General features: G+C 40.1%; 1 protein-coding gene across 2 annotated transcripts in view; it reads left to right on the top strand.

Moving 5' to 3' along the window:
- ZFYVE26 (zinc finger FYVE-type containing 26) overlaps window positions 1–22,692 on the top strand; it is an 82,744-nt gene that overhangs the window by 46,100 nt on the left and 13,952 nt on the right. Inside the window, exons 24-35 of one of the 2 annotated variants that reach the window (XM_036769525.1) lie at window positions 2,357–2,533; window positions 3,941–4,187; window positions 4,882–4,980; window positions 8,073–8,233; window positions 8,864–9,000; window positions 9,966–9,997; window positions 10,606–10,742; window positions 11,004–11,224; window positions 13,035–13,182; window positions 21,420–21,629; window positions 21,899–22,114; window positions 22,406–22,603. In XM_036769525.1, the coding sequence (XP_036625420.1) occupies window positions 2,357–2,533; window positions 3,941–4,187; window positions 4,882–4,980; window positions 8,073–8,233; window positions 8,864–9,000; window positions 9,966–9,997; window positions 10,606–10,742; window positions 11,004–11,224; window positions 13,035–13,182; window positions 21,420–21,629; window positions 21,899–22,114; window positions 22,406–22,603 (1,983 nt within the window). Of the gene's footprint in view, window positions 1–2,356; window positions 2,534–3,940; window positions 4,188–4,881; window positions 4,981–8,072; window positions 8,234–8,863; window positions 9,001–9,965; window positions 9,998–10,605; window positions 10,743–11,003; window positions 11,225–13,034; window positions 13,183–21,419; window positions 21,630–21,895; window positions 22,115–22,405; window positions 22,604–22,692 lie in introns of both variants that reach the window. The other variant, XM_036769524.1, reaches the window with a different exon arrangement.

The raw sequence follows: 22,692 nt of genomic DNA, 5'->3' as shown, positions 1-22,692 counted from the left end.
CCAAATTCATCTGGAAGAACAGAAGGTCCAGAATATCAGGGAATTAACGAAAAGAATGCTAGGGAAGGTGGCCTAGCTATACCAGATCTTAAACTGTATTATAAAGTAGTAGTCATTAGAACTACTTGGTACTGGCTAAGAAATGGAGTGGTGGATCAGTGGAATAGGTTAGGTACACAAGACACAGTAGTCAATGACTATAGTAATCTACTGTTTGGTAAACCCAAAGACTCCAGCTTCTGGGATAAAAACTAACTATTTGACAAAAATTGCTTGGACAACTGGAAAATAGTATGGCAGAAACTGGGTATAGACCAATATCTCACACCATATACCAAAATAAATTCAAAATGGGTTCACGATTTTGATATAAAGGCTGATACTATGAGCCATCTGGTAGAGCAAGGAATAGTTTACCTGTCAGATTTATATAGAAAGAAAGAATTTAGGACCAAACAAGAGATAGAGAGCATTATGAAATGCAAAATGGATAATTTTGATTACATTAGATTGAAAAGTTTTTGTACAAACAAAGCCAGCACAACCAAGATTAGGAGGCAAGCAGAAAATTAGGAAAGAATTTTTACAACCAGTGTTCCTGATGAAGGCCTCATTTCTAAAATATACAGACAACCAAGTTTAATTTTAAGAATACAAGCCATTCCCCAGTTGATAAATGGTCAAAGGATATGAACAGGCATTTTTCAGAGGAAGAAATTAAAGATATCTATAGTCATATGAAAAAAAATGCTCTAAATTACTGTTGATTAGAGAAATGCAAATGAAAACAACTCTTAGGTACCACATCTCACCTGTCAGATTGGCTAACATAACAAAAACAGGAAAATCATAAATGCTGGAGAGAATGTGGGAAAATTGGAACACTAATGCATTGTTGGTGGAGTTGTGAACTGATTCACCCATACTGGAGAGCAATTTGGAACTTTGCCCAAAGGGCTATAAAAATGTGCATACCCTTTGACCCAGCAATGCCACTTCTAGGGCTGTATCCCAAAGAAATCATACTAGTGGGAAAAGGACCCGTATGTTCAAAAATATTAATAGCAGTTCTTTTTGTAGTGGCAAAGAATTAGAAATCAAGGGGTTGCCCATCAATTGGGGAATGGCTAAAGAAGTTGTGGTATATGAATGTAATGGAATTCTATTGTGCTATAAGAAATGAGGAGCAGACAGACTTCATAATAACCTGGAAAGACTTACATGATCTGACACTGAGTGAGGGGAGCAGACCCAGGAGAACATTATACGATTACAGACACATGGTGTCTCTGATGACTTAACTTTGATAGACTTGGCTCTTCTCAGCAATGCAAGGATCTAAAGCAACTCCAAAACACTCGTGGTGGAGGGGCAGCTTGGTGGCACAGTGAGTAGAGCTCTGGCCCTGGAATCAGGAGGACCTGAGTTCAAATCCAGCCTCAGACACTTGACACACTAGCTGTGTGACCTTGGGCAAGTCACTTAACCCCAATTGCCCGGCCTTCCCCCCTCCAAAAAAAAGGATTCATGATGGAAAAAGTGGTTTACATCCAGGTAAAGAATTACTGAGTCTGAATGCAGATTGAAGCAAACTATTGCTCTCCTTTTTGGTTTTGTTTTTGTTTCTGTTTTGTTTCTTCTTTCTCGTGCTTCATTCCATTGGTCGTAGTTCTTCTTTGTAACTTGACTTCTGTGAAAATGTGTTTAGTGTGAAGGTATAGGTAGAACCTATATTGGACTTCATGCTGTCTTGGGAGGGGAGGGGGGAGGAGAAGGGGAAGAAAATTTTAAACTCAAAAACTTGAGGAACTGAATATTGTAAACTAAAAATAAAAATAAATTAATTTTTAAAAAAAGAAAGAAAAATAATGAACTCTGCTAAGGCATACTGGACAGATGGCTGAGTGAAAAGAGACCTGGGTTCAAGTCTTTCCTAAGAAACATTCTGGCTGAACAAACATGGGCAAATCACTTCACTCTCAGTGCCCCCGGCAACTCTCAGTTCATCAGAAGTTACAGCTGAGCTGTTGATCTGCCTCAGTGAAGGCAATTTCCACACCAGGAGTTTAACCCCACCACCATGGGCATAGGCAGGGAATCACAAGTCCAGACCAAAGACTGGGGGGAAGGGAGGGTTGCAGCTGTAGTGCATCAGCAGTCCCAGATTGCTTCATATGGAAATTAAGAACATGTTACATAGACACATCGAGAGGCCGTTGCCCAGCTAGCTTTCTCTATATCTATAAGGTGTAGCTAGCCAGCTGGGTTCAGGATTCAGGTCCCTGGGAGGACTTGGCCTAGGTAGTTGTGGTTGGCCCCAGGGTTCACCTTCCTCTTCTACCTATCTTCCTTATAGCTCCTTCAGAGAATCTCTGACCCCACCATGCGCCTTGATGTCACAGAACGTTCCCTTGACCAGCATCCCAGCCTGGCTGCCTCTCACTTTTTAGCCAACTACCTCACCACTCACTTCTACGGGGAACTGACAGCTACTCGACACTATGAGATCCAAGCTCTATACGTGGGGTCCAAGGTAAGGAGCGCATTGTATAAGGTTTATACACATAAGAAAAATTGCAGCCCTGTCCAGGGAGCACTTCCTCAGGGCCAGCCCTGTCCAGAACTCAGAAATAGTCTTTGCGATATCCTGCCATTTAGGCGTCAAGCCCTCTGCTTCCAGGTACTTACCCTGGAATTGTCCTCCCTGCCCTGGCACACTCATGTTCTTTGTAAACCCACCCTTCACTGCCTGTGGCCCTTACTAGGCCACTCCATCTAGACCTGTCTTCTCTAGATGAATCCTCGCTATACGTATACTCTGGCCACTGGGAAGAATCACTTGATTGCCTTGGATGAAGGAGTTTCAGGCTTTGGCAGGCAGTTTCTGCGATGCAAATGTAGACATCACAATGCAATTAAAACCAAAAAATGACATTTTATATGTATAATAGTTTCCCCTGAATAGTGAAAGTTATAATTATGGAATACACGATGATTCAAACAAATGCAGACCTCCAAGTGTTACATGTCAGATTAATGTCCTGTTAAAAAGAGGCCTAAAAAGACTGTCTTGTTTCCATCTCAGAGGCCATAGCTTTCTGTTTGACTTTATGCATCCTAATGCCTCAATTTTTTCATGGCTAAAATGATGGCAATGTCTGTCCTATATATCACCAGAATAATATAAAGATTCACTAAATAATTTAAAAACAAACCCATGTTTGGAGCCCTTTGAGAAGGGTCTTGAGAATTCCTTTAGACTGTTAATGTATGACTCAATTATAATTTTTTGGTCCTTAGAATTTTATTGGTAGAGGAAATTTCTGTTCCACAAACTCCCTTTTACTCTGCTCTGTTCTGCAGATGTAGTCTTAGAGACTTGCCTGCGGCACTAAGAAATTACATACCTTCCATGGTCATACAGCCAGTATGTATCAAGATGTAAGATTTCAACGGAGGTCTTCCTTATTGACTCCAGAACTGGTTTTATGGCCTCTATTCCATAATTCCTTTCTTTAGTTTTAAGTGCAATAGTGGCTCACATTTCAAAAGTTCTATAAGGTTTTCCTGCATGAATTTTTTAAAAGGCTTCCTTCATGACTTCCATAGGTAGTTTATATTGACCATGGAGAAACCACTGATTAAAAGATCCAAGAGCTAAGCCACCCTGTATAAGTCCAATGTGGTTGAGCTCATGCAGGCACTGGAATGGCTGAGACAGATGTTGGGTCACCATTTCAGCAGAATCCTTCCTTCCTGGGTCTGGAGAAACTGAGCTGTAGAATCAGAGAACCTATGGGTCTAGATCAGAATTGGGGCTTTCTTCTCCCAAGAGAAACCAATTGGTTGTTCTTATGGGTTAGACTGCACTCCACAGGCCTTCAGTATCACTCCAAAGTTCCCATATTACCATCCTTCCTGTGATGAAACTTCCACACAGGTTCTGCTGACTCTGCCTGAGCCGCACCGGGCCAGCTACTCCCACCTGTCTTCCAGCCCCTTACTCATGTTGGAGCAGCTGCTGATGAACATGAAAGTGGACTGGGCTACTGTGGCTGTGCAAACCCTTCACAACCTGCTGACTGGGCAAGAAATTGGCTTTACCATGGAGGACATTGACGCACTGCTTTCCAGATATGCAGGGAAAGCACTCGATTTCCCATATTCATTGAAAGAAAAGCGATCAGGTAGGTGATCGTCAATAGCACACTCTGGTCTTGGGACGGCAGAGGACCGATGTAGCCGTGCTGCACTTCTAATTCCCCTCCCCTTTGTTTCCCTGAGTTGCCAAAGGTCGTAGGAGGGTAATTATTGGGCAAGAAAAACCCTGGATTTGGAGCCCCTGGTTACAAGAGCACGCTGGGGTACCAGTGTGTCTGAAATGACATGTCTGCTTCTGGCATATGCACAGTCATTCCTTAAGTTCTATCACTTCTGGAATCACTCCATGACACTACAGTTCATTACTAAAGTACAAGCGGCCTCTTGGAGTGCTGCAGTAAAGTGAAGCCAGTACTTGAAGCAATCTGGGTTTAATCTCCAGGTATAATCATCCTTTCAAAGTCTTGACACCTCCTTTGGGCATTTTGAGACTTGGTTTAGGAGAACTCAGTGTTCACTTTTGTCCTCTGGCTAAAGGTTCAGCTCTTTCTGTGCTCAGGTACCAGAGCAGAGGGAAGGAACCTATATGCTCTTGGGTAATAGGGGCTTTTAACTCTCTGTGTATTCTCAAGAAAGCAGTGAAATGTTCATCACCCAAACTGAACTGGCTTTGAGTTAATTTTTCCCATTACAGTGAACAGTGATACATTTTTTTGAGCCATGCTTTTAACAGCATGTCGTTCATAATTTACCTGATTTTTTTTAATTTTTCCTCCTTAGATTCTGTAATTCACCTCCAAGACAGTTTTAATCAGGTGTCAGAGCCTGAGACTTTGTCTAGGTCAACATCACTTGAGTTGTCTGCTGCTACTTTTCCTGGTAAGAAAAATTTCTGAAATTTTCCCTACATTTTTGGGTTTTTCCTCTAATGCTATCTTCATATTCCCTTTTTTTGCCTCTTTCTAAAAAAAAAAAAAAAACAACTGCATCTGACATTCTGAAAATCATCTTTTCAAGCTCCTCTTTCTGGGTTTGGTCTAGCTTTGTATACCAGAGATGGTAATTTATGACCCTCTTGTGGATTTAGTGAATGCTTAGGGAACTATTTCTCACTATCCAGATTTTTCAAGCTCAGTGGAAAGAACAAGCATTAGGTGAGCCATAGAGACTAAATTCATCTTTATCTGTTTCCCTGATTTATTGAACTAAGGTAAAAAGATATCTTTGCAGAGGAAGCTGAATTCTTCTCCATCCTTTACCAGGAATCCAGGTTGGGAGCCTCCATAAACAGCCACCTTCTTGGGCTCTACATAGAAGAGATTATCTGATGAGTTTCCTCAGATATTATTTAAATGTCATTGTTATGTCATTCCCATGTCATTTCCTTATTTAAAAATCTTTCAAGATTTCCCACAGCCTTTTGGCTCAACTCTAAACTTTGTTACCAGTTTAAGGCCTTCTACATTCTGGCTTCAGTCACTTAATTTCTTTATCTGTAAAACTAAGAGGTTAGGCTATGATCTCTAAAGTCCCTTCAGTCCATTGCTCCTACCTTTCTAAACTTAAATCACACGATTCTCTGCAAAAACCATCTAGCCTCTGGGTTTTTAATTACCCCTGTCTGGAATGCCTTTTCCCCCTCCACCTATTATATATTCCTGAATCCTACGTGTTTTTCAAGGGTGGTCTTAAAGTTCAGTCCTCCTCCACTAGATTTTTTTTAATGGCCATAAATATTAAGATTAATACAAGCATTTTCTTTTTTTCTTTTTTATGGTTCTTTCTATTTATTTTTAATTTATGGGATAAAACAAGCATTTCCATAATATAGTACAGTAAAAAAGATGATTTCATATGAAACTGCAAATTTGCTATGCACAACTTGCTATTACTTTCAAATATGCAACAAAATTATCATATAAGTTTCTTTTTTTTCTTCCTTCTCCCCCTCCCACCCTAGAGATGGGTACTGTTAGGCACATGTAGCTGTATATATTCGTGTATATGCATACTTCTATTTATCAGTTCTTTATCCATTAGATTTTTAAGCAACCTTCCTGGCCCACAGTTCTTTTTCCTTTAGGTTCCTATAACACTCATTTAGCCCTTAGATGTGTCCTTACATTTTCACCTTTTTAAGTGTGTTTATGCTTTGTCCAGCAACTTCTCAACTACATCATCAACACCTTAAGGAGAGGGGCCATATTTTATCCTTCTTCATAACCCCTGTGGTGCCCAAAACAGCATCCTCAAGTGTAGAGGTATATCACACTTAGTACAAGCAGATTAAAATGTAGTGGGCATGTGTTCAACAAAATAAGCAAAATATAGTAAAATATAAATGTTAGTTTGTGGTTTTCTAAGTCAATACGCAGCCACAGAGATCCATTTCTGTTTGAGTTTCATACCACTGCTCAAGTACTCAATAAATATCTCAGTGTATGTGGCTGATAAAGGCAGCAAACACTTGTGGAGAGCCCCAAGGTGTTTTAATCACAACATTGCACCTCTGTTTTTCTATACTAGTTCTCTTCATGTACAGGCTCAACACTGGGTTGAGAATCAAAAGATTTTTGTTTTAGCTCCAGTTCTGATGCTTCCTAGCTGTGGGACTATAACATCTCTCCAAGCATCAGTTTCCTCATCTGAAATAAAGGGACAACACTCTACTACCTCACAAGATTTTTATGGAGAAAGTACTTTGTAAACCTCAAGGAGCAACATAAATATGAGCTGCTCTTATTATCTGATTCCAATTCTTACTAACCATGTGGCCTCAGGTAAATCACTTAAGCCCTCTAAGCCTCAGTTTTTTATCTGTAAAAAGTAAAGATAATTATGCATGCCTTACATAGTCAGTAACTATGTAACAAATGATGTGGTCTCCAAAAACATTTTGAAATTTGTAAAGGACTCTTTTGTAAATGTGAATTCCTGTTGTCTGGACCTGGCTCTACCACGTGGTAACCATGTGACCTTGAGCAGATTACTTACTCTAATGCTTTAATACCATTATAACCAGGAATCCCAAATTCTTGACTCTGTCACTCACTGACTTTCAGACCTGGTACAATTTGTTGTTTATACCTCAGGTTTCTCATTTGTAAAAGAAGAATGACCATTATCTTTTCTATAAAGATAACAGATAAGATCAGGAAAATATCTTAAACTTCTATCCCATGAAAGTAAGCTGGTGGTCTCTTCTCAAGCTTTTGCCTAGCCTCTGTAATACAAAGCCTTCCAGGAATAAAAACAGTGTCTCTAATCACAACCCTTTGCCTGATCTGGGTTTCAAATCCAAATAACAGATTTAATCCCCTTCATAAAAGAAAACCCCCTTTATGACTCAAAACTCTGAAGGAGTTACATTTTCCAATCAAGCCCTGTCCAAAGATGATTTCTCAATTTTATCAAGAGGTGAGTATCATAGAGATGGTAGCCCAGAGGAAATTCCAAGCCTAACTTGGTTTCCTAGACCTCCAGTCAGAGTACTTCTGAGTCATTCTAATTGTACATGTATATTGTGGAAAACAGAAACAGGAACCTCTGCCTTGCTGTTCTGACCTCTCATCCTTCTTTTGTGGCCTGGCTTTTGTTGAGCAGCGCTCAAAAACCTTACCACGTTGGGACTTAGAAGTTGTGGATTAGCAAGGTTACAATATTCAGAGGTACAATGTACTTAGTAGATTTGCAGCTTTTCATCTTTGAGCTGGTCTTAAGAATCTTAGATTTTTTTTCCTCTGTAGTACTCAGAAAACTTTGCTCTGAATGGGACCAAAAAAGTTGCTTGGATACCATGAAGCAATGACTACGACATTTCTTAGCATGTAATACATGATGTTTGTCTCAAAAAAAAAATAGCCAACAGAACCAAATTAGAAGTTCTAGGCTAATGACATATTGATATGGCTTGGCCCACTTAGCTCTATTCAAGCTCTAACTTTAATTCTCACTTTTCATCTGACCTTTAGGAGTCTCCTTTGCACGATCTCCAAGCTTAAAGGAGAGAAGCTTCCCACAGAGTGATCCCTTGGAATTTGTGCCCCCTGAAAAACCCCCAGCTAGGCAGGAGTGGGTACCAGATGAGATGGAAATCACCTGTATGGTGTGTAGAAGTGAACGTTTCACCATGGTAAGCAGCTGCCTGCTTCATTTCTTGCTAAGTAAGAGGCAGCCTCAGCTCAAAACAAAGGAACCTATGTTCTAGTCCCAATTGTGTCACTAATAAGCACTTCCTTGTCTGTAAAAATGGGGATGATAAAAACTTATCTACCTCACCCTTTGGCCATAAGGATGAAACAAGGTGATAGATAGGTAAAAGTGCTTTAATGTAGTATTATTATTGAGAAATATAGGTTATTTGATTGGTTTTATTGATCTGGTTGGCACAGTGCCTGGCACATAGTAGCACTTAATAAGTGCTGATTGTTTAATTGAAAGCTATTTTTAAAAAGATGTGTGGGTATCTCTTCTTTCCCACTGGGGTGTGCCCACCAGAAAGTAGAACTAGTTTTCATGATCAGCCCAACATTGCAGAATCTTTAATGAACTTTGAAGTTTCTCTCTTCAGCTAAAAGAGAGGCTCCTCTAGGGCAGGGATATCAGATTGCATGTATTTGCTTTAGCACCAATACTACTTGTCCTCTGAGTACATAATATGAAATAACTGGAGGAAAGAAGGGAGGGAAGGGGACCCCTTTGATAGAACCATTTATTAATCTACCCATTTCCCCTTTCCTTTCCCCTTCTCTCTATTTCTTAGTTTAACCGCCGTCATCACTGCCGTCGCTGTGGCAGGCTGGTGTGCGGCTCTTGCTCCACTAAGAAAATGGTTGTGGAGGGCAGCAGAGAGAACCCAGCTCGGGTGTGTGACCAGTGCTACAGCCACTACAACAAACAGTGAGTAGAATTTAGGGCAGAAGGGCTCTGCTTGTTCCCTAAGCCTTCAGGTCCCCAAAAGCCTGCTTCTCTGACATCAGCACTCCTCAAACAAACATTTAGTGACTTCTGGAGCAAGGTGTTGGTGGGCTTGTAGCAGGACAAGCTCTCTGTAGGTACGGCTAATCCTTTCCAGCCAAGATGAGAAGAAATATGTGTTCAGGCTTCCTGTCATGGATTCCTCAGTGGCAGGGATTTACGTCTTCATTCTGACCCCAAGAGTCTATTCAGTGTCTGCTCTTAGTGAAAAAACTAACTCCTTATCCACTTGAAGCAGTCTCTGCTTCGTGGATCCTACCTCCTAGCTCATGGATGCTTAACTAAAGTTTGTTAAATTGAATTAAATGTTTCCTATTCCAGTTGGGCACTACTTACCATGTAAAATCCAATTAGATAATATATGAAAGTAATTTTGTAAACCTTATTTATATGCAAACATTAGCTTTTTGAATTATTGTATCCTTCCTGTGCCAACAACCATGCCTAGTAACCCATAAGTTTTAGATCATCAAACATGCCAGTCACACTTTCCTAATAAATCTTCAATTTGCCCTCATATTTCAAAAAACTATAAGAACCTCCAGAATTCTTTGTTCATAGTAGCATTGATTAAGTCCACATCTCTGGTTTTAGTTTTGTGTTGAAATAGGTGTCTAATTTCCTTCAACTGTCAGAGAGACAGTATATAGATGGGAAAGAGCTCTGAGTCTAGAGTCAGATCGTAGGTTCAAATCCTGTCTCTAATATTTATTATCTGTATGATATTGGGCAAGCCAACTTCCCTAGGCCTCAGTTTTCTCATCTATAAAATGAGAGTTGGACTAGATGGCCTCTGAAGTACCTCCTAGCTTGAGATCTATAATCCTATGAACCTTTGAACTATGAGACATGTGATAAGCAATTTATTTTTCTGTTTCTATTTCTAGTTTGCCAGAGGAGAGTATAGGACATTCAGAAGGTGAGCCTGAAAAATACTCTGATATGCTTATATTGGTTTTTAAACTTATGTTCCCTGTATGTTAGAGTTTATTTCAATGAAGACCCCAACTGCTGCTTTCAGTCATTTATTTAATGCCAAAGCCTTCTCCATGTTCATCTGTTTCTTAACTCGGCAGGTCGTTCCTAGGGTATTTAATTACTTCCACCTTTACCTGGAAAGCGAACCCCTTCTTAGTTCTGTAGTACACAGAACAGATGAGCTAAAATCCTACCCAAATTCCTATTTGAGGTTGTACAATTTTAAGTTCCACATATCAAAGGTAAATGGCTATGGGGGAACAAATATTTATGTATCTTTCATTCTGAGCAGATGCAGAGAACCGAATTACTTATTATTTACTACTGTCTATGAAGCATCACAGTTCTGTGTTCTACATTGTAGATCTTTCCCCAGCTGTATCTGTCTTACAAGAGATGCTACTCCCTTCAGAGTTCTCCCTAAGGAAAAGAGAAGGAAGCCATTACCATAATCAAATGTCTGCACTATTACCTACTGTCAGGATTGACCACCACTGACTTCTAGGGAGCCCTAACTGACGAATGAATGAATAGCATTTCTATCCTCAGCCTCAGACAGCCCCTCAACTGAGAGCCCCCCGTACTTGGCTGTGGTGCGAGTCCCCAAAGCAGCTCAGCTGGAATGGATTCTAGATCTGAATGAGGAAGAAAATAATCTGGTCCGGAGTGAGTTTTACTATGAACAGGTAATGGCAAAGTGTGGGTGACAGCTGGCCATGCAGCCTTAGAGGAGAACCTAAGATCAAGAGAGTTTTATACAGTGGGTCTTGGATCCCCTAGATTTATTTTTTTCGCTCCACTGTTGTTTTACAAGAGGATTTTTTTTCCCAAATTCCTTATCCTTTACTTTTCCTGGCCCATTTGTAAAATGGAAACAAGTCCTCTGTCCTGGGAATGCTTGAAAAATGTTCTGTTGGACTCTGCTTTCTTCCTTTTCCCCTGGCTAGGCCCCCAGTGCCTCCTTGTGCATTGCCATCCTGAACCTGCACCGTGACAGCATTGCCTGCGGCCATCAGTTGATTGATCACTGCTGCCAACTGTCCCGGGGCCTGACCAACCCCGAGGTAGATGCTGGACTACTCACAGATATCATGAAGCAGCTGCTCTTCAGTGCCAAGATGATGTTCGTTAAAGCTGGCCAGAGCCAAGACTTAGCACTGTGTGACAGGTAGCCTTGTCCTGTGGGCTAAGAGGGTTTCCTTCTATATCTTCCACTCCCAGTTATCCAAACACCCCCTTCCTCAAACAGGGTTGCACAGGAATTCAGCCCACTCTAATTGATTCATGTTAATGAGTTAATTGCTAAATCCTATGTGATTTCACTTTATTCTGTTTTAATATCAGTAACTATATTCCCATACTGAGTTCCTGGGGGAAAATCAGTATCAATGAGACTAGAATAGGAAGAAAATGCAAACCTTGATTTTGGAGTTTGATCAGCATTCAGTATTTAATGCTTTCTAGTGCCAAGGAAAATTCACTAAGTCTGGTCTTTTGCTGAAAGCTAAGACCAAGTGACATTAGAGTCTTATAGGTAGGTATGGTAAACAATGAATTATGTCATTTTGTGGATGGAGTGCCGGCATCAAATGTGTCAAGCTCTACACCTACTTTTGTCACAGACAGCAAACCTGCTCTGTACCTTAAATTACAAAGGCAGTGTGAGCTTTCAGTTACTTTATAAACATCAGCAATTGTTAGAATCCCCGCCTACAAACTAAAAGCAAACCAGAAACTTATTTTACAGCTCTGCATACTTGGCCCAGAGCACTGGGTTGTGGATTCAGTACTAGAGATACATAGAGACTTAAAACCATCTACCAGTGACTGTACGTAGTGGAAATGTGGTCCAGAATGGAGAATAGAGAAGGTCTTTCTTCAGATAAGATGCTCACCATTGACTTAGTACTTTTAACTCACTTTATGGTCTCAGGCAAGTCATTTGGGCCTCAGTTTCCTCATCTTTTAAATAAGGGGGTTGGACAAGGTAATCTTTTAAGATCCATTCTGGTGTGGAAATACTATGAATTTGAAGAGATAGCTATTGCTTCTCTAGAATAAACCATAACAACCCTTTTCTCATTTAATAAAAATATGTGAAGGACTGGTGATTATGTGCTCATATACTTTGTGCTCATATATAGCCCCTTTTATCTAGGCAAATGTCTTACAGTACAGCCTCACAGTAGCTCAGAGTCCCCTTCCAGGGAAATTAATGAGCAAATAAGATCATATACTAATACAGGCTATAATCTACTACCAGGAATCATAAGGTTCACTCATCTAGAATCAGGAGTCAAGGACTCCACTGACAGAATGGATCAGAAAGGACAATCCAGCAGTATCAGACAGAGCAGGATTGACCTTTGGGCTCTCTGCTTTCTTACCAAGTTGAAACAATCCCTGTCTGTCAGGGATGGGACCCAAGTGAAAACTCGTTGTAGGCTTGAATAAATGCATGCAACTAGTCAAGGCAACCAAGCCTAGGGGCCCGTGAAAGAACTTTGGTTGAGCCAGGCAGGGAGGCAAGAATCTAAATAAAGGGGTAGGGAGACTCTGAAAAGAACAACTAGGAAATCAGTGGTGTTTTCATCTGGGTACTAGTCTGAAATAGAATCTAAAGTGATAATGATTCAAGTGAGGGCATCACTGAACAAACTGGCCAACACAGAGCACACAGACCCCACCTTCTACATGAAGACTTTCCCAGTCCTCCTTCTTGAGGGAAGAGACTGTCTTGCTTTTCTCTGTATCCCTAGTGCTTAGCATAGTGCCTGGCATGGAAGATGCTTAATAAATGCTAGTTGACAGACTGACCTGAAAAGGAAAATCTGAGACTAGCTGCTGCAAAGGCTCCTAGTGCTCTTTAAGCATGCTCCTAGTGACCATAGCAGAAAATTAAGGCAGGACTTCAAGCATCAGTTACTCTAGGGGGAGTTCTGTGTAGATTCATTTCCATGCCCCTTTCTTCCTAATAGCTACATCAGCAAGGTGGATGTACTGAATATTTTAGTTGCTGCTGCCTATCGACATGTACCATCTCTGGATCAGATCCTACAGCCAGCTGCAGTAACAAGACTAAGGAACCAACTTTTGGAAGCTGAATACTATCAGCTGGGTGTTGAGGTAAGAGAGGATGAGAATGAATTGCGTTTTGCTAGTTTCAGAAATCACTCTTGTCAGCTTTTCATGGGAGTAGGGAAGTATACTGAGCAGAGCCAATGGCCGAGTTAGAGTGGTGGAATATATTTTTTAGTTTAGACTTATCTGTGGGTCAAATTGTCAGTGTCACAACAAACCAGAACCAAAACCACAAACCAAAACCAATGCCATAAATTTAGGAACCAACGAGGATTTATTGAGTTCACCATCAAGGGAGCTTCACCCACACAATTAAAGATTCCCCAAAGGAAGAAAACATCAAAGCTTATATAGTTTTCAATTTAGGCAGCAGGTGAATTGGGTATAGGGTACCTTAGGATTGGACAGGGCTATTGCTGGGCTAGTAACAGAAAAGACTCTTCTTCAGATTAGCTATCTCTTGTAACCCCACCCAAATAGGCCTCTCATTGCTGTTTCAGTAATGAGGAAGGTCACAGACAGGATGTGACAGGGTTAGGGACAAGATAGAGCTACAGACAAAATGGAGGTACTTTAGCTTTCTTGGCTACCTAGTTTCCCCTTTGAGACTATAAAGTCTTGCTTTTTTTTTTAACAATTCCAAAGTTGATATTAGTTCAGATAAGCATTTTACAGAATAGGTAACATACAGAAAACAAGGAAAATTACAATAGGGTGAATAACGAAATCCAGTATCGCTGAAATTTTAAGGGTATCAAGTCCTTTGGCAGTGTCCATGATCTTTAGGTGTCTGTCGATGGTTTGTGGAGATAGCTCTTTGACCACCAGGTCACTTGTAGAAATTCTCCGGGCAGTGCTTCTAGAATGCCTGCTAGTGATAAGACTTGGCATAATTTAGTAAAACATGACAAAATCTAATCAAATTGGCCTTTCATGTGGCAAAAGCCAGACCCTGTAGAGATAACCATATAAACAATAGAGCTATAGGAAGATCAAGCAAGTAGGCTACACAATAAGGTGCTTTGTACTTGTATCACATTATAGCACTTCGGTAGTACTAAAGTACTGCAACAAGATTCATGATATAAAAAATTATGGTTTTACTTGTTATGGTTAAAGAGATTTCCTATGAAAGGAAGAAGCAGGGACCTGGTTGTAACAGCCTTAAGCTGAAGGCCACAGAATGACTTAACATAGATATAACAGGATAATGCATCCTTAGTTCCACTTGATTTTAGGTAAGACTCTTTTTAACTTTTTGGAACAGCCATTCATAGTATGCAAAGTTCTACATTGTTCACAAGGTATCATAGCCAGGCTTAGGATTAACCAGGTGGAAAACATTCCTGTTCAAAAAGGAAATAACACAATGAGGAAATTGAATCAAGAGCATCCTACCTTTGCCTATTCAAAGTTGTCCCCTTAACTTTCTCAGACACAGATATCTACCTATAGCAGTTCTCAGATCACCCTCCCTTTGAGCAGCTTATGGAATTTCCCTTGAATGGTAGAATTTCCCTTGAATGGTGAATTAATGATAATTCACTCATTTATATCTAAATTCAAAACTTGGAACAATATCAAATTACAGTCCCAAAAGATTTTACTTCAAATAGTAAACTTAATTGATCATAGCCCAGGACTAGATAGTTATTATTTCTCAAGTTGTTGCAATAACAGTTAACAATAAAGGATTTGCCAGGCCTTTCAAAAAAAAAATCATTCAACATTCTTTTTTTTCCTTCTTGATTTTAAACTCATCTGGGTATAAAAATAAATCATTGGAAATTAAGAAAATAATCACATTCTGGAATTCCACATAGATAGCAAATAGTTCACTCAAAAACCAGAAAATACTGGCTATTTATTATAAATCTCTAGACCCTAGACTATCAGATATCCATCTACTAAGGTATTATATGTTATTAATCTGTCAGGCAAAAATAAATCTTTAAGACTGGAGTTTGTCAAAACTTAAGTTGGCTCAAGTTGTAACGTGTGTGTGTGTGTGTACACATACATACGCACATATATTTCAGGTATAATTTCATGATTCCCATAATCACAAATTATCATATATATCACTTCTATACCATAAGAAAGCTTATAAATAGAAGTGGTGGATGTGATGGAAGTCCCATTTTCTCAGAAAGTCAGTTCATTATTTTAGAATTTTGCAATATTAGCAAGTTCTTTCACAAGGCTGATAAGATTTCAGGACCTTGTCCAAGCAGATGATCCCAAGAAACCTGGCAAGTTTACAGATAAGGAGATTTTTACAAGGTTGTTTTCTTTTTTTTTCCTTTTCCCTCAAAGTAAATAATTATTATTCTTCCTTTTAAAAATATTCCCAGTTGAAAACTTGATAGGTTTTGACATTATGATGATAACCTCTAATAACAATAATTTCAGTTTCCAGCTCAAAAGGAATTAGATTTTCCAATGATACAACTGCATCATTCTCTTAACAGCATTTCTTATACAATGGTTTCCCAAATTTCACAGTCTAAGAAAATTTAGAAATGCAGTAATAAAATCCACACTATTGTGTATTTAAAACATGAAACAAAGCATATTACCAATCAGATGATATCTATTCAGTTGACTATATTTCCAAATTATCATATATAGAAAGTCACTTTGTTTTATCATTTTGGGCATTCTGTGCTGATTATATTCAAGACCAGTATAGAGTAATTTTGATCCAATTATACCTTTAACAAAACTTGTACTTTCAACACACATTGTTTTAATTGCAAATATTAATGATCTTTTCCTTTAAGGCCTATTTTACTTACAAAGAGTCAAAGATCACAATTATCATAACAGGAGAAAACATCCCATTTAAAATGAGACCAGGATAAATTAAATCACATCTGGATCCATAGTTACCAGTGGTATCATACAGAATCTCAATTTTCCCAATGACCATTTTACTACTAGCACTTCCTAGGGCCCACTACATTCAGTCAGCCTAGTGCCAAAGACTTAAAGTGATAGTCTTGTATTCTCAGCCCCCACTTCTAGGGTTCATGAGGATCTTATAGTCCTCACATAACAACTAAAATATACCTTTCCAGTGGTCCTTCAAGGACAGAATTTTGGTACACTATCCTCAAGTAATTCCATATTGTTACTCATTACTAAATTTTCCATATCCTAAAGAATAACTACACAGTTTCTCATGTCCTTATCTCAATGAGATCAAAAACCTCCCTCAAACCTGTCTTTTCAAAACTGCAAAACTTTGTCTTTCAAACCCTCCATTCACAGTGCAAACAGATTCCAGCTTTCTTTAATTTTCTACACATTCTTTTCTCATCTCTACTTGCTTAAACTTCCTTCCTTCCTTTCTTTTTATATCCTTCCAGTGGACTTTGATTACAGCCCTTCAAAACTGCCCCTTTCCTATTTCTTTCATATTCTGATCCAACACTTCTCTTATATAATTCTGCTTAATTCCTCTAATCTTTATTTCCAAGTCATATCCCAGACTATCTGTAGAACTCATCTTTATTTCATTGGATTTCTCCAAGGTTTTATTATGCAATGCCAATTAATTTCAATACTATTACATTTCTGGGTTTTTAAGAGTGCATAGTCTGTTCCAATTTCTTTTAGGTGACTTTAATTCTAGTTTACCTATATAATTACATTCCCTTATATCCTTCACAGCATAGAATACAGTTATAACACAAAACATTTTCCCAAATTAAATTTTATTCACTTTTAAGTTGCTTCCTGATTTAAACAAGTTTCTCTCCTTTCATGGTCAAAAAAATATTTAATAATGGGTGCTTCTGGGGCGGAGCCAAGATGGCAGCTGGAAAGCAGGGACTAGCGTGAGCTCCCCACCAAGTCCCTCCAAAAACCTATAAAAAATGGCTCTGAACCACTTCTAGAACTGGAGAACCCACAAAATAGCAGAGGGAAGCAAGGCTCCAGCCCAAGACGGCCTGGATGGTTGCTGGGTGAGGTCTATCGTGCACGGAGCTGGGAGTGGAGGGGAGCAAAAGGGAGCAGAGCCCAGCGTGGGCTGCACAGACCAACCAGACCAGGAGCCAGGCGGAGTGGGCCCTAGCGCCCTGAATCAGTGAGCTGTGGCAGTTGCCAGACTTCTCAACCCACAAACACCAAAGACAAAAGAGAAGAACTGCAGAACCCACAAAATAGCAGAGGGAAGCAGGGCTCTAGCGCAGGACAGCCTGGATGGTCGCTGGATGAGGTCTATCCTGCACGGAGCTGGGAGCGGAGTGGAGCGGAGCAGAGCCCAGCGTGGGCCGTGCAGACCAACTGGACCAGGAGCCAGGCGGAGTGTGCCCTAGCGCCCTGAATCAGTGAGCTGCAGCAGTTACCAGACTTCTCAACCCACAAACACCATAGACAACAGAGAAGGTTAGTGGGAAAAGCTGTGGGGGACAGAGTGAAAGGAGTTCCCGGTTCAGCCACCACCCCAGGGGCAGCGGAGGTGGGGCAGCTAAAGGAACTACAGCTGCAGTTGCTTCTGGCCCCAGGTCCACCTGGTGGAAGGAATTAAGTGGAGGATCAGCAGGAGTGCAGAACCTGCTGAATATCTGAGTCCAGTCCAGATTGGGTGTTCTTGGGGAAGGAGGAATGCCGATGTGGCAGAGCTGGATATATAGAAATAGCTCTGAAAACAACGGCACATCCCCTCAAGTTTGGAACAAAGTACTCTTTACTCTACAAGCAGTCATACCCTGCTGAAAAACTCAAGGGTCAAGTAAGTTGGCTGGGAATATGGCCAGGCAGTGAAAACGCACCCATATTCAGTCTCAGACTTTGGAATCTTTCTTTGGTGACAAAGAAGACCAAAACATACAGCCAGAAGAAGTCAACAAAGTCAAAGAGCCTACAACAAAAGCCTCCATGAAAAACATGAACTGGTCTCAGACCATGGAAGAGCTCAAAAAGGAGTTGGAAAAGCAAGTTAGAGAAGTAGAGGAAAAATTGGGAAGAGAAATGAGAAGGATGTGAGAAAACCATGAAAAACAAGTCAATGACTTGCTAAAGGAGACCCAAAAAATGCTGAAAAATAAACTGAAGAAAACAACACCTTAAAAAATTGACTAACTCAAATGGCAAAAGAGCTCCATAAAGCCAATGAGGAGAACAATGCTTTGAAAGGCAAATTTAGCCAAATGGAAAAGGAGGTCCAAAAGACCACTGAAGAAAATACTACCTTAAAAATTCAATTGGAGCAAGTGGAAGCTATTGACTTGAGAAATCAAGATATTATAAAACAGAACCAAAGGAATGAAAAAGTGGAAGACAGTGTCAAATATCTCATTAGAAAAACCACTGACCTGGAAAATAGATCCAGGAGAGATAATTTAGAAATTATTGGACTACCTGAAAGCCATGATCAAAAAAAGAGCCTAGATATCATCTTTCAAGAAATTATCAAGGAGAATTGCCCTGATATTTTAGAGCCAGAGGGTAAAATAGAAATTGAAAGAATCCACAGATGGCCTCCTCAAATAGATCCCAAAAAGAAAACTACTAGGAACACTGTCGCCAAATTCCAGAGCTCCCAGGTCAAGGAGAAAATACTGCAAGCAGCCAGAAAGAAACAATTTGATTATTGTGGAAATACAATCAGGATAACACAGGATCTGGCAGCCCACATTAAGGGACTGAAGGACTTGGAATACGATATTCCAGAGGTCAATGGAGCTAGGATTAAAACCAAGAACCGCCTACCCAGCAAAACTCCGTATCATGCTCTAAGGCAAAATATGAACTTTCAATAAAATAGAGGACTTTCAAGCTTTTGAAAAGACCAGAGCTGAATAGAAAATTTGACTTTCAAACACAAGAATCAAGAGAAGCATGAAAAGGTAATCAAGAAAAAGAAATTGCGAGGGACTTACTAAAGTTGAACTGTTTTGTTTACATTCCTACATGGAAAGATGATGTGTATGATTCATGAGATCTCAGTATTAGGGTAGCTGAAGGGAATATGCGTATATGTGTATATATATGTATGTGTGTGTATGTATGTGTGTGTGTATATATATATATATAGAGAGAGAGAGAGGGCACAGGGTGAGTTGAAGATGAAGGGATGATACCTAAAAGAAATAAAATCAAATTAAGGGATGAGAGAGGAATATATTGAGAGAGGGAGAAAGGGAGAGATAGAATGGGGTAAATTATCTCTCATAAAAGTGGCAAGAAAAAGCAGTTCTGTAGGAAGAGAAGAGAAGGCAGGTGAGGGGGAATGAGTAAATCTTGCTCTCATAGGATACGACCTGAGGAGGGAATACCATACACACTCAATTGGGTATCTTACCCTACAGGAAAGAAGGAGGAAGAAGATAAAAAAGGGGGGAATGATAGAAGGGAGGGCAGATGGGGGAGGAGGTAATCAAAAACAAACACTTTCGAAAAGGGACAGGGTCAAGGGAGAAAATTGGATAAAGGGGGATAGGTTAGGAAGGAGCAAAATATAGTTAGTCTTTCATAACATGAGTGTTGTGGAAGGGTTTTACATAATGATACGCATGTGGCCTATGTTGAATTGCTTGACTTCTTAGGGAGGGTGGATGGGAAGGGAAGAGGGGAGAGAATTTGGAACTCAAAGTTTTAAAAACAGATGTTCACAAACAAAAAAAAAAATGTTTTTGCATGCAACTAGGAAATAAGATACACAGGCAATGGGGCATAGAAATTTATCTTGCCCTACAAGAAAGGGAGGGAAAAGGAGATGGGAGGGGAGTGAGGTGACAGAAGGGAGGGCTGACTGGGGAACAGGGCAACCAGAATATATGCCATCTTGGAGTGGGCAGGAGGGTAGAAATGGGGAGAAAATATGTAATTCAAACTCTTGTGAAAATCAATGTTGAAAACTAAATATATTAAATAAAAAAAAAATAATGGGTGCTTCTTAAGTACCAGATAAATTTAAACCGCAAACTCATTTTTTTTCTTCACTTTGAAACTTCACTTTCAAATTAGCTTCAGTTCCCATTTTTTTCCCTTTCTCTCATCAGTGAAATAACCTTCCTTGCACTGAGACAATAAATCTCACTCTCTAGGGAAAGACTGATAAATGGTCTAGGTATTATTTCCATGTAACTTTCATAGAGTTTTATTCTTATTTTTCCTTAAATTCTGTAGAGTGGTACCCCAAAACTCACCTAGATATTCAGCATTTATAAAAAATATTCATATCGCAATTTGGAAATTCACAGGACAGAGCTTACACTTCAGTCACACATTTAGTCTCTAATTAGTTTACAATGCCATAAATTTCTGCAGACTGGGAAAAGATTCCCTTCTCTCTTATTCGTATTGTCTCATCTGCCTCACCAGCTTGACCTGAGTTAGAAATGCAGAGAAAGACTTTCATTTAAAGTCTTTGGAAGTCCCACAGAAAAGTTTTCATTTTTTACATCCTTTTTCCTTTGGCTGGTTAGACCAATGAAGGAGTCAGTTGGATTTTACCAAGACACAAAACACAATGATTACAACATACTTGACATTAAATACAAACACTTATATTGAAACAAAGACAAAACAAAAGCACTTTCAGGTGAAATCTTTTTCAGTTAATCCAGAGAATCCATTTTCTAACCGAGAACCAAACCAAACTACCAGTTTAATCAGAAAGGAGGAGGGCGAGGAGTGTTGCCATTTGTGGATCAGGACAGTATGGCCAGTCCTCACCCACCTAACTACATATACTTACCAGAGTTTCATCACCAACCCATAATGTCTATCCAAAGCAGAGGAGCCCAAGGCATTCCCAAATTGTCACCCCTGGAATTCCAATAGTCTGTCTAGGAATCCCATAGCCTACCATCATTTACTGTGGGTAAAATTGTTGGTGCCTCCGCAAATTAGAACCAAACCCAGTACCACAAGTTTAGGAACCGACTAATTATTGAGTTTGCCAGCAAAGAAGTCTCAGCCACGCAGGCAGAGACTCCCCAAAGGAACAAAAGGATAAAGTTTATATTGGCTTCGATTTAGGTAGGCGGCGAGTTGGGTATGGGGTACCTTAGGATTGGATAGGACCTCTTGATGGACTAGCGATAGGAATGGCTTCTCTTCAGGTTAGCCATATCTTGTAACCCTACCCTAACAGACAGGACTATCTTTACCATTTTTAGTCGTATGATTGTATATGGGGATAGGGTGGGGGTAGGGGGTTGCCATAGGAGCTGGATCAGGAGCAAGATAGAGAAACTGTAGACACAGGGGAGTTGTGTTGGCTTTCTTGGCTACCCACACCTCAGATAAATAATTTCTGCTTCCAGGTGTCCACCAAAACTGGACTGGATGTCACTGGTGCATGGCATGCCTGGGGTATGGCCTGTCTCAAAGCTGGGAACCTGACGGCAGCACGTGAGAAGTTCAGTCGATGTCTCAAGTCACCCCTTGATCTCAATCAGCTAACTCATGGCTCAAGGCTGGTACAGGATGTAATTGAGTACCTGGAGTCCACAGTAAAGCCTGTCTTGTCAGTGGTAAGAGAACAGCAGGCAGTTCAAAAAAAGAAACATCATTGTGACATCATAGATATTGGGGTCACATTGATTTTCAACTCTCTCTAATCTAATGTTTAATTATGCATGTGTCTTATTCTCCTATTAAACTATAAATTCGTAAGGACAAAGTCCAAGTTCCATCTAAACTTTGTATCTCTCCTAGTTATCACCACACGGTAAGTTCTTAGTAAATATTATTTATTAAAAAGAATGCTTTTCCTGCTCTTTCTTCCTCTTTCTCATAGCAGGACGATGGTTATTTTGCCACTCTGAAGGAGCTAGAAGCTACTCTTAGAACTAAGAGCCTCTCTCTAGAAGTGATTTCAGAGGGGAAGTCCATGCACAATACCTACTACCAGGAGTGCCTCTTCTACTTACATCACTACAGCACCAACCTGGCCATCATCAGCTTCTACATGAGGCACAACTGCATGAGAGAAGCCCTTCAGCATCTCCGAAAGAAGGTGAGTGATCCAATGACAGCAGGCAGCTTCTTACTTCATCCAGCTGGAGCCATCCAACTCTAAGGTTGGGGGCTTGGAAACCGTTTCTTTGGGCTATGCGTTCCCTCTGCAAAGATAATTATTCATGAAGATTTCTCCCTATGCAATGGCTATTCAGGTAACACACCAGTCTTAATCAGTTTCCCAAGGGCCGAGGAAACTACACAAGGGGGCTAAAAGGAGAGGTGGGACATGGAGTTAGTACACATGCTACCACAGGCTGCTCTGATGTCTTCCTTTCCCCTTCTGTAGGAGAGTCCCCCAGAAGTCTTTATCGAAGGCATCTTCCAACCAAGCTACACAAGTGGGAAGCTACATATTTTGGAAAACTTGCTAGAAGACATTGATCCGACTTTGGAGAGCTGGGGAAAGTACTTGATTGCTGCCTGCCAGCACTTACAGAAAAAAAACTACTACCACCTTCTGTATGAACTGCAGCAATTCATGAAGGTAACAGTAGCCCCACCCATTGTCTTTGCTGTAACATTAAACTATGTGAGTTTGGTCGATCTGAGCCTACATGAGTTTGGGAAACAAGA

Source organism: Trichosurus vulpecula, chromosome 8 (assembly GCF_011100635.1).
Source record: "Trichosurus vulpecula isolate mTriVul1 chromosome 8, mTriVul1.pri, whole genome shotgun sequence".
Taxonomy (NCBI): Eukaryota; Metazoa; Chordata; class Mammalia; order Diprotodontia; family Phalangeridae; genus Trichosurus; species Trichosurus vulpecula.
Note: the sequence above shows the minus strand (reverse complement) of the source record. Positions and strands in the feature narration are given on the sequence as shown.